General features: G+C 42.9%; 1 protein-coding gene across 3 annotated transcripts in view; it reads left to right on the forward strand.

Moving 5' to 3' along the window:
* Positions 1-12,680, forward strand: part of RNF144B (ring finger protein 144B) — a 135,196-nt gene that overhangs the window by 96,878 nt on the left and 25,638 nt on the right. For all 3 annotated transcript variants that reach the window (XM_019543947.1, XM_019543953.1, XM_019543940.1), the window contains one exon: positions 8,369-8,473. In XM_019543947.1, the coding sequence (XP_019399492.1) occupies positions 8,369-8,473 (105 nt within the window). The remainder of the gene's footprint in view (positions 1-8,368; positions 8,474-12,680) is intronic.

The following is a 12,680-nucleotide window of genomic DNA, read 5'->3' on the forward strand; positions in this document are numbered from 1 at the left end:
TGTCCGAGCCCCCAAGGTCTGGAACAGTCTGCCAGCGGAGGTGGTTCAAGCACCTACATTGAACACCTTCAAGAGTAAATTGGATGCTTACCTTGCTGGGATACTATGACCCCAGCTGACTTCCTGCTCTTTGGGCAGGGGGCTGGACTCAGTGATCTCCTGAGGTCCCTTCCAGCCCTAATGTCTATGAAATCTATGAAATCTATACAACAATTGTGTCACACAGAAAACATGATCATGCTTTACGGCCAAACAAGATACACAGCACCATGAAACACACTTTATAGCACAACACGACCTGTACATTTTGAATATGCTATAGATATATATTTTATATACATTTTTGTCAGTTAATTGGGCCACAAGGCTACAGTATGCCCATTATGCCAAAAAGGGATTTTCCAGTTTCTTACGTGTCTCTATAATAGTTTTTATATGGCCTGATCCATTGGCCCCTGACACTGACAACAACTTTAATTAGCATTGCATCAGCATAGCTTGCGTTAGCCTTGGGTTAAAGGTTGAACTCCAGATGTGGAAAATGAAACTAGCGAGGTCTTTTTTGGCAGATCTATCTTGACAGTACTTTAATTGTATAATTTATAATTGCTGACTAGATATTGAAAAGGCTGTCTTCTGTCATTTGTTATCACTGAACTATCCCCTTCATTTTTCTTAATGAAAACAATGAATTGATGTTAGAATTTGTCACATGATGCTGAATTTGTCATATGAAACCACCTTTGTGGTTTCATTTCATGTTTTCTATCCAAAGAAATAGAGATTATAATTAGTGAGTTGGAAAGATTTGTAGAAATTGGAAAGGAGAAAGCCAGTGGAACATATTGAATGAACCTGATGTACTTGAAAAACCAATATGCGGTAACTGTTGAAACTAGTCTTTTGTCCGTGGCAGGGGGAAGATTGTCTGAAAATGGCCTTGAATAGAAATATGGGTTTGTTGTGAGAGAGATGCAAATGGCCTTGTTGTGTCATTATCTACCAACATGAGATTTAAATGGCTTCCTTGAACTAACTTAAAAATCTAGAGGTAAAAGGTGGAACTCTGTGTTACTGCCCCCTGAAAATTGAACCCCATGCCAAAATAAACTCTCTCTGGCAACACTTTTGAAATCCTCTTTACACTTTCTCAGAAAAACAGTGAGGGTAGAGAAGCACCTTGGAGTACTTCAGAAATTAAGGATTCACCAATAGTCTTTTTCAGAGTTAGAATTTCATCATAACAGTATCCTTTTGACTGAAACTTGCATGAAATAGGTTTCTCACTGAAGATGAAATGTAGTTTTTTTTATGCTGAGCTTTTTAGTGCTTCTCTTTTAATAGTTGTGTTCCTTTTGAAAGTAAGTGTGGTAACACAACATCTTATCTCTGTTTTTAGGTGTAGCTTCTGTATACATAATAAATATATATCTATATATGCATTCTTTTTATATATAGAAAATATAATAAAGTGCTGTGTTTGTATGAATAGAAGTTAATTGCTAACTAAGGTGTATAGCATCAGGTGAGGTAGGTATCTATTTTCCTAATTTTATATATAGGGAAGCCAAAGTACTGAAAAGCAGAAATTTAGATATGGTCAGAAAAGTGATTACATAAAAATGGCACCCCTTACCCAACAGGTACTTTGTCTGTTTTGAATCTTAACTGTTCACTTCAATGAAGAAAATATTCTATCCTATTTCAGTAGGATTTTTTAAGATGCTTAGCATTGGCCTTTGTTCCTACTGAGGTTAGTGCTATTGAATTAGCTGGTGAGCCAAAAAGAACACAGTGTAACCAATGTAGATTTGCAAATCTGGAAGCTAAGTCATCGTGACCCCCTGCCCCCAACACACATACACTTATTGCTAAATCAAATTTGATAAAAGTTGCCTTTCAGTGTGAGTCAATGAATATGGAACGCACAATGCCAGTCTTAGAAAGTTACTTCCAAAGTAGAGTGCAATTAAATATAACTTGCCAAGGACATGCAGAAAAATTATGATAGAGCCATGAATATAAGCTACTACTTATCAAGGGGACTTCTCTGTACACTTCTCCCAGGCTCAGAACAGACATTACACATAAACTGGTTTCAGTGATCAGAAACCGGTTTCAGTGATCAGAAACTGGTTTAAACCTGTAACAGAACAGATGTTCAGTGTACATAAACCAGTTTGAAAATGGCTGACACCAGTTTGAGATAAACCAGATTGAATGTTATATCAGACTTGACTGATTTGGTTTGAACCAGTTTATGCAACGTCTGTCCCAGATCCTTTGCTGATTTAAGATAAAGCAGACACCCCCAGCATGCTCTCTGGGTTGGACAGGGTTCTCTGCTGCACAGGAGAGCTGGCCCTTCTCCTTTGCTCCCTGGCTGCAGCTCTGGCACAGACTGTGGGCTGCTCACCCCTCCCCCACACTCCTTGCTAAGCAGGAACTCCCCACATCTACCTTGTGGACAGGTGTCTGTGTATTAGCTAGCAGACCATATGCTGGCTACTGTCCATGCTGAATGAATGGGTAGAATCAGCAGAAAGCTGGTAACTTCCCTCTGTTGTTTTCTTAATAGGGTGATAAGCACTGTTGTCAATTCCCTCCTGGGCTAATTAGAGTGTCCTGTTGGGGTCTGGCCATACCCCACCTCAGCTCAGTGCTGTGGAAGGGATGGGAAGGCTGCTCTAGCACCCCACACTTCCAGCCTGAGCCACTGGAGGCATATGCCTGCATATCTGGGATGTCTGTGTAGTTACAAACCAGTTCAGCCTAGCCAGATTAGATTAACCTGCAAAGATTGAATCAATTCAGGCTCAGGCTTTTTGACTGTCTGTCCCTAGCCCCAGGGTTTATACACTAATCATATTTTCAGAGAAGTGTATTCTGTGTGTGTGTGTGTGTGTGGTGTGTGTGTGTGTGTGTGTGAGCATGGTCTTGTGCATTCTAGTTCTCACAGCTGGCTAAACATGTAAAACTTGGTCATAGTTCCCATGTACAATAAATTCTATATATAATGTAATGCTATGCATAAGGCAGTTCTACTGTATGTTAAATAGAAATAGAGGTCTGGAAGGCAGCCTACTGGGCCATCAAGTCCAGTCTCCGTTATTACAGGCAACCATTAATCAAATAAATCCCCAAAGGTTACAGTACATTTCTGCTGTTTTCTACATGTTCGCTACATTCTTCCCTTTAATGATAACTGTGGGAAGAGGAGTCTCCATCCCATGCAGACTTGTATTCTATCTAGGGCAGTTTACTTCAGACTCGATCATTCTGCAGGCTGAGTGCCTCTTTAAAGTGCTCAGTGACTTCAGCACCTTACAAGATTATGCCATAATCTTCCTCTGCCACTGCTTTTTACAAATCTTAAATCAATAAATATGTGCAACAGGGATGCTGTCAGTAAAGCACTTCTTGAGGCACTCAGCTCAATAGGAGCCTGGTCCAAAGTCTGTAAAACGTCAAACCTTAGGCTAAGTACAGACTGTGAAAAACCTTGAATTGATTAAATCTTTGCAGGTTAGTCTAAACTGCATAGGTTGAACTAATAAGTAAGTGAACAGGCATTCACTTTTGATTTTGGAAATGCAGTCATATGCCTGCAGTGGCCTAGGCCAGAAGACTGCTGTCTGTCTGCAGCAGACAGCTTGAGCCAAGACTAGCCCACTCACCCTGCAAGACAGTTTTCAGGGGAGGTGCAAAGCATCCTGGGATGCTGGGGGACTGTGAATTTGAATCTAGAGGGAATCTGGGACAGAAGTTCAACTATGTGAAGAGTGGTTTCAGAGAATATGGAGCTAGATTGTTCTCAGTGGTGGCAGATAGCAAGACAAGGAGAAACAGTCTCAAGTTGCAGCAAGGGAAGTTTAGGTTAGATATTAGGAAAAAAAATTCTCACTAGGAGGGTAGTAAAACACTGGAACAAGTTAGCCAAAGAGGTTGTGGAATCTTCATCCTTGGTGCTTTTTAAGACCCAGGTATACAAAGCCTTGGCTGGGATGATCTAATTGAGGTTGGTTCTGCTTTGAGCAGGTAGTTGGACTAGATGACTTTCTGAGGTCCCTTCCAACCCTAATTTTATATGATTCTATGATTCTCTTTGATTCAGTAAACTGATTTAACCTCAATTAGTTATGTCTAATGCTACATCCCTCCAGGTTTATCTTAAATCAGTTTCAGCCATTTAAAAAGTGGTTTGTGTGCAGTGAATTTCTGTTGTGTTATTTGAACCAGTTTCTGATCACTTATACCAATTCATGTGTAACTTCTGTCACCAGCATGCAGCAAACCCTTACTTACCTCACCTGGATTTGAACAGCAAACCAGCAAAGTCCATAAAGCATTACTGTTCCTCTGAAGCATCTAGTCACTTGGCTATGTGTCCTGAGAGGTTGATATTGGATGCAGAAACCAAATGTGATGCCTTTTGTTGCTCAGCCCCATATGAGATTCATGCATGATATATTCCATATGTTAGTAATTTTTACTGTTGGGTTTAACTAACCTAGGAGTCTAAATTCATAAACAGCCTTTGCGCTTTTGTGTAGCATGCAGTAACTTTTCAAGCTTTGTCTTTTCTCCTAGTGATGGGATTTATCTTTCTGGGGTCCCATGCAATGATTCAGTTTAAGGTCCCTCTCTGATGCTGGACAACTATACCAAAACATGATCAGAATGCAGCAGGGGCCTCGGTTACTTGCTTGGTTTGTACTGACCTAATGCTGCCCTTGCTGTTTCCTCAATAGGATGGTCTGAGCTGACCTCAGAATTTTAAGTCCTCTGTGTTGTTCTGACAAAATAAATCATTTAATGGCATCACCCATCCTAGAAAGAACAGAAGCTGGGCTCTCAGTGAAAGAAAATGGTTTTTTTGCAATGCTGACTGATAAACAAATCTAAGGGGAGCTGAATTCTTCATCTTAAAGGCATGAGGAAAGTCCCTAAAGGGCACTAAGAACTGGACACACAAACTTATCAGGGCATCACTAGCAAAAGAGGCAGGATACAGGAACTATGTGCATGTGAGAGCTACAAAACTCCTGTGTGCTGCAGTAGCTTCTTTCATGGTTTCCTCCACCCCACTTCATGGACAGTTTTGGGGAATTAACCTTTTGAGTAGATAATTCCCTACTGGAGTTGCTCATACAACTTTTTCTCTTTCCATCCACCTTTCTGTGCATAGGGGAAGTGTGTACTACAGATGAGCCATGTAGCACACTTTATGATTTAAATTAACTTCCTGGTGTTGTGCTCAAAATGCATTAAATACATTGTTTGAATGAATAAAGGCACAGTGTTTGGCTAAGTCCAGTTATATACCTTGTGGTGCTAATAATGCCTTAAATTTTAAAATCATTAGAATATTTGTGGCATTTGTTTCCCCCCCCTTCTCTCCCCCCACCCTTTCATTCATCGTGGACTATAAAGATTAAATAACTAGTCTTATTGTAACCGGGTTCCTGTTAGGAACCCTGTTACTTGGGGAAAATTCCTGACAGCTGGGGAAGGACTCCCCACCCCCCACTCGGGCAGCCAATAGGACACAATCTCCAAGAATAAAAGAAAGGGGAAGTCCTAATGAAAATGCCTTTGGGTACCATGGAGAGGAGAGGAGCTACTTGAGACTTCTGAGAGAGAGGATCTGGTGGAGGGATCCGAGACATGAGTCAAGCGTAGAGACGGAGGGACCACGGAGCTCGGGGCCAACAAACCCCCACTCACTACTTACCATGAGCCTACAGGAGTTGCGATGAGTCCAGGAAAAGCTGAGCCTCCATGCTGGGATGAGCCGCATTTCAGTGCCAGGACGCAGCTGAGTAGTGCTGAAGTAAAAAGGGGTTGTAAGACGAGACCCCGGAAGAGACGCGGTCCACCACACCAGAGCTTGAGGGGAGCCAGGTCCAAGTTTTGCAACCCTGACGGAAGGAAGATTCCCTGAGTCACGCTGGCACAGAGTGTGGAAAGAGAGACTGGGCCGCACCTGTAACAAGCCGCTAATGAGCTAACTGGCAGCGGGAAGCCGAGACACGGGCAAAGAAAGGCCCCTCTGATCTTTTTTCTTTCCCTTATTATTTTGCGTGGACAATGACTGGGGCAGCAGGTAGTCACCGGGAGTGACCCGTACGGAGAAAGGCAGACAGGAACACCCTTCATAAGGGCAGCTGGCATAGAGCAGAAGCCACCAGGTGTGCTGATTATGGGCACAGCCATTAGCCTGTGAAACATTAGCTGGCACTCATCTTGGAGAGTTCACTGCCAGGGATCCTCTTTTGAGCCCAGAGGTGATCCTGGGGACAGCTCGGATGAGCTGCTGCCTCCCATCCGGTCCTCTATAAAAGAAAATAAGAGAAGAATAAATGAAATGCTAAAAATTACGTAACTGGTCCGGAGTAATCATTCGGCAGGTATCAATTAACCACTCATCAATCTCTTTCCTCCCCTCATGTGATCTAAGTCGTGGCATGTGAGAACCAGAGGAACAGGAGGTACTCCACCAACCCGATAACACTTATTATTGTTTCCACTCAGTAGTACCTTCTGGTTCCCCTGGACCAGGGAATGTTTCAATCTAAATGTTGATTAAGGTTTAAAATAATAAACACACTGGGCCAAACTTTAATCCAGGAGTAGGATCTGAGTAACAATTCCATGCCTTCTTTCCCCATTGGCCCTTTTGCTGGCACAGATTACTTCCACCTTGCATGAACTCATCTGTGCAGGCCAGCACATTGACTCTGTCTGCACCTCTCTGTACCTCCAAAACTCCACATGCTTCCTGTCCAGTTTCCCAGGTAGAGTAAGAACTACTTTGGGGTAATTGCTCTTCATCATCCCCAGCACCTGCACAATCTCTGGCAACACAACTAAATTATGCAGGGGTGTAAAGGATTCCTTCCAGTCTAGCCAGCCTACGTACTAGGGCTCATAGTTGCAACCTATTTCTTTTGAAGCATTTTATAATCCTTTTTAAAATAACATTTAAATTTTAAATATAAGCTGCCAATATCTCTTTAAGGAAATAAGTGACATGTTTTTAAAAATCAAATTAAAATTCTCCAACCAAAATCATTAAAAATCTACATTTGAAGGAACCAAATTCTTGATCTCCAGTTAATTCTGATTAATTTTAAACATGCGTAGGCATTACAATAACAGCCTGAGTTGCAGACATCTTCACAAATAAGGTTTTTGCTATTCACAGGCACATAGCATTCAGTAAGCCTCCATTAGTTATAACTTATAACAGTGCAAAACAGAAGTGTTTATAAGTATGAACCTCTGTTTTGGGCACTTTCTTGGAAATCATGTGCTCCATCCTCAGTGCTGGGAGATTTGAACAAAGATATTTTTATTTTCATGTTCAGTGAGCTGTTTAAGCTGATAAAAGAATCTGGAAGAAGAGAATGCATTGTTATATTGGGGGAGGGTTGAAACAGCATATTTTGCAATATACGGTATGCTTTGTTGCTTTTGTCTGGAACATTGGTCAATATTTTTCCTGGGACATTGCAGATTGATTCCTTACCCATGTCATTTAGGGTTCTGTTAAGTTAGTTTTATACTACACCAGTTTCTTCCTTGGAGTTTCCCTGGCATAAAACAGACTGCAGAGCTGATTCCTAACATTCCTTGGGTCATAATATGACCCCATGCAATTAGTGGGCTGAAACCACTATAATGAAAAGTTAGAAAAATTCACATAATGATTTTTTTTACATAATGAGGGTACATGGGTGTACACAGGAGGGCCTCTGGCTTAGAAATGAACTTCAAACACTTGCTCAGTAGGCCTGTGGCTGATGGTACATCATGGAAATCACATAACCTTTTTAGGGGAAAGTTGGTAGCTTCATTGCTTCTAGAGTAGTGTTCATTTGCCCAGGCCATGAACTGTCTCCACTGCAGACTGCTCCCAATGGCATGCTCTTGCTTGCAAATGAGGCCTTAAAAGAGTCACCGCTAGATGAGAGACTGAATTAAGAATACATGAAGAGAAAATACAAGAACAAAATCCTTTTAATTATAGTGAAATATGGCTTGTTCTTTTCCAAGTCCAGGCTTAGGAAAGAGAAGATGTTTTAGGAAAAAAGGATTTGAGTTGCTGACTTGAATAAACTCAATACTCCATGGATGAAGTCATGCATAATTAATTGCTCTTTGTTTGCGTGCTTTCCAAGGTAATGACTCCTAGCATTCACACTTATGGTAATTGATGTTTTCTGAGAGCTAGAGCTCTAGGATAGCCAATTAAGGAAGTGGAGGTGGTAGCTGTGCAGTGCAATGCAGTGCTGTAACTTCTGTGTGTTACTGTCATGTGAGTTGTAACTGTTCCATCTTATTTTTTTGCTTTCCTTCTTTCTAGTGCCTAAAACAGTATATGGAGCTGGCGATTCGAGAAGGCTGTGGTTGTCCTATCACTTGTCCAGACATGGTGTGCTTGAATCATGGGACCCTACAAGAATCAGAGGTATCACTACTTGCCCTCTCTCCTCTTTGATTTTCACCTTCTTTGTTCATTTACACAGTAAATATGATAATATGTTGTTTCTTCCTCTCTAATTACCTTCCTCCTCTCTGCCACAGCATGGACCATAGCCAGCATGTGGTATGCTAGCTAATGCTGCATATGGCTTTGGCAGAGACTGCAGACACAGCAGGGTCTGCCTGGCTTCCCCCTGCCCTACCCCACTCCTTACTGCTCAAGCAGGAAATCCCCCTTCTCCCTCCCTCTCTCCCTTCTCCCACAGCAGGGACCCCACAGACCCTAGTCATGTGGTATGTTAGCTAATGCCCAGAGGTGTCTCTGCTTGTGTCTCTCTCCAATTTCACTGGGAAAGGCAGGCAGAACAGTTAATCAACAGGTAGCTGGTAAGCTGTTTAAAAAGTTTGAATTAATGGTTGAGAGACCATTGTTTTGCTGACTGCTCAGAATGGCATTCCGTTGCAAGGGAAGGGAGGGCTACTAAAGCACCCCCAGCTTTTAACCTGAGCCACTGCAGGCATGTGCCTGAATTTCTTGAGCCCAGAGAGAATGTCTGTCCGGTTTTAAACCAGTTCAGCCTAGCCAGGTTAGACTAACTTGCAAAGATTGAATCAATTTAGGCTCAGGCTTTTTGAATGTCTGCTCCTAGCCCCATTGCTTTAAGTGGGGCTGGAATTCACCCTGTGTGTTTGTAGTAATCTGTAACAGGAAAAATAAGGAACTCTTTCTTAGCTGTCTGTCTTTGTGTAGACTGTAATGGAAAGCTGGGTGGGAACTAGACTCCTGAGTTGAGAAGAGTGATGAGATGGGATATCTGGGAAGCTCTGCTGCAGCACTGCTCTCAGGCATACCCTACCCACCCACTGCCACTTTGCTACTTTACACACACCAAACTCAGAAGGCTGAAACTGTTCAGAATGGCTTTACACTCCTGACTTTGGTGCATGTGGAACAGGATCAAGTGGTGGGAAGTGCTTGCTTAGGACCAGAGCTCCTGAGATTGCTGCTGAAGCAGTATAGATGGAGCCTCAAAGGGTAAGTGCAGTATAGGCATGGGTGTTTACATATATTGTATGTGATTATTTTTGTGTGTATGCATGTGCACACACGATAACATAAATATGTGCAAAACAGCATGCCTACATTTCTAATATTTAATATAAAGAAATGGAGGGAGTATCCATTTCCGAACCATTCTATCTGAACCGTACTCTGTGTGTGAAAAGATCAGAAGTGGCCCCCTGATAATGCCCTTAACTCAGACAGTTTTTCTGGCTGTTCTACTGATGGTGTAACGGGCCAACTTCCAATCCATAGTGTGGAGGATGCATGGGTATTTTGGTTAGAGGGCTATTCTCTGCTTTGAAGGGGCTGTAGAAAACAAGAGTGTGCTGACATGCACAGGGGAACCTGCAGGCCCCTGCTATTCTGCCACATATAAGGAAAAGCAAGAATAGCTACACATTTTTACTGCTTTTTGGATACAGCTGGGATACTAGTGAATTTTCTCTGGTACTAGAGTGTAGACAACGAACCATAAATTGAAAAGAAAGTTTTCTTTTTAGTTGTATACAAACACTTAACAAATGTTATATTTATTTTTTTTACTCTGTTAAGCTATGTTTGTGAAGCTGCAGAAATTCTGAAGACTTATTTCCCATTAGCTAATCATGAGGACACTCCAGGGCATTGTATTAATGGGCCATTAACTAATTCCATGGGTACATTGTAGAGTTAAAGGCTGAATGACTAAACAAACATAAAAGTGCATTAATGGCCCATGAATGAATGCTCTGTAACTCTATCTTGGCATTGCTACTATCATATAAGTGCATTGCTTGCTTTTTTTTTTAAATCAAGTTTTGGATTATGAAAAATCATAACAGAAGCCTATAACAAAACCACTTTTTTCATTTCTTTCTTCCTTAACACCTTCAAAATCATGTCAGATAGGTCTGGGGTTAAACTGTTGTTTACACTAGAGGCTAAGTAATTTTTCTAATTGTGTCACCTAATACAATTAATCCCCTTCCCCCACCTTTTATCCTAGTTTAGAAAAGGTAATGGCGTGAATTTGGGGCCTAACTCAAAGCCACCAGAAGTCAATGAGAGTCTTAGAAGTCTTTCTGTTTACTTCCAAGAAACTTTGGATCAAATCCTGTGAGCTCATGAACATGAGGGACTAATAAAATGGGTATAGGGTAAATTACTGTTATGAAAATGTTTCCACATCCCTCTACTAATGTACTAATATGCTTGGTATACAGCATTTCTATTATTCTACTCCATGGCTGATTTGGTTTTCACTGTAGTTAAGATGTCTGTTTTGTGATCTTGCTAAAATCCTTAAAAATACACATTTTATTTTTAGGGATATCTATACCATTAAACTTTATTTTCACTGCACTCCGAGGCATATGCCTGAGTGCCCTGAGATTTTTGCTGCTTTCTCTTGTAGCAAAAGTGCGCACACGCGTACACACAATGTGTTAAGGAACAAAGGAAAAAGAATGTTTCTTTTTAAAACACAGCTAAACATTTCAGCTGAGTATGAGTACACTGTGGTTTTTTGTTGTTGTTCCTAACTTGAAGAAGATATTGCAAACTAGAAACTAGATTTTAGATATTGGAAACTACATGGGCAGTAAAACTAAACTCATTGGGAAAATAGGCTGAGATAAAGAGGGATTTCCCTTCAGAAAGCAGATTGGCAGTCAGGATTTACTATTGATGTACCACCTTCCTATCTATCCACAGACTTATCTCTTATTTTGTCCTGGGCACTGCACCCACTATTCCTGCAAATCTGCGAATTAACTGTATATTTCTGAATATTAACTGGTTTCCAAAAGCTCAGTGTCACTGTGTGATTATATGCTGCCCAAATTCACTATTGTTTTCAGGTTTTTCCATCATGTAAATGGCCTTAGTTTAACTGAAATGGAATAGGAAGCATAAAGCTTTTAGAAATAATAGGATATACCATTCTGAGGATGGTTCATAGATATTGAGATGAGAGTTTCAAATAAATCTTTTTATACTAGATATTTAATGCTTTAGGAAGTTTTATTCTATACTTGAGAAGATTATGCTACTGGCAGACCTTTTGAATACAAGTGTGGTGGAGCACCTTTTGGGTGCTCACTGTCACGGAGGCACTGGGGTGCTCCGTGCCTGAGATGAAGAAGAGGTGAATTGCCAGTCACCAGGGCAGCTCAGGTGAGGGTTGTCAGAGCTGCCAATCATCAGGGCAAGGCAGCTGTGGGTTGCCAGGCCAACCAGCCGGTCAGGTGACCGGAAGGGGGCAGGGCCGGGCCCTTTATAAAAACTGAGGCCTGGGCCTAGTAGCAGTTCCTTTTTGGCAGGAGCAGGAGCAGGAGCAGGAGCAGGAGCAGGAGCAGGAGCAGGAGCAGGAGCTCTGCGGCTGAGCTAAGCAGCCTGAATTGGTAGTGGCAGCCTTGTGGTAATGACTGGCTGCGATGATGCCGGGGATGAGAGCCCCTTGACAAAAGGTAGGGTTGGAGGCCCTGGTGGGGGCTCAGTGTTTGTGTTGTGAGCAGGAGGCTCTGTGTTCTGTGTTGAAGCCAGGTGGCTTGCGTTGTGTTACCGTTACTCCGGAGGACCGGGTGAGGCTGTAGGGGAGAGAGGAGGCCTCACGGGAGCTCCCCAGCAGCTTGGGGGTTCCCGGTGCCCATTAGGGGCACAGTGTCACAGCAGGCACAGCATAAGGAGTGCCAGGAGGGCGCTTGCTGAGTGGGGGTTGTAGCCCCAGCCGTGAGAGGCGCGGCACAGGCCCCAGAGTGGGGCAGTGGGCGCGAGAGGCACGACCCAGGCCCCAGAGTGGGGCAGGCTCTGATCGATAAAGACCCAGTAGGGTTGGGGAGGCCAGGTAAGGCTCCGGCCGCCTGAGCCCAACCCGGTATTCTTGGCAAAGACCCAGTAGGGTCGGGGAGGCCAGGTAAGGCTCCGGCCGCCTGAGCCCAACCCGGTAGTCTTGGCAAAGACCCAGTAGGGTCGGGGAGGCCAGGTAAGGCTCCGGCCGCCTGAGCCCAACCTGGGCTTCTTGGCAATACCCAGTAGGGTTGGGGAGGCCAGGTAAGGCTCCGGCCGCCTGAGCCCAACTCGATATTTACCAGTAGCAGGACATTGGAGTGAATAGTAGGAGCTAGGGCGGTGGTGACGCACCGGGAAC

The sequence above is a fragment of the Crocodylus porosus genome, unplaced genomic scaffold (genome assembly GCF_001723895.1).
Source record: "Crocodylus porosus isolate Cpor-Errol unplaced genomic scaffold, CroPor_comp1, whole genome shotgun sequence".
Lineage (NCBI taxonomy): Eukaryota > Metazoa > Chordata > Crocodylia > Crocodylidae > Crocodylus > Crocodylus porosus.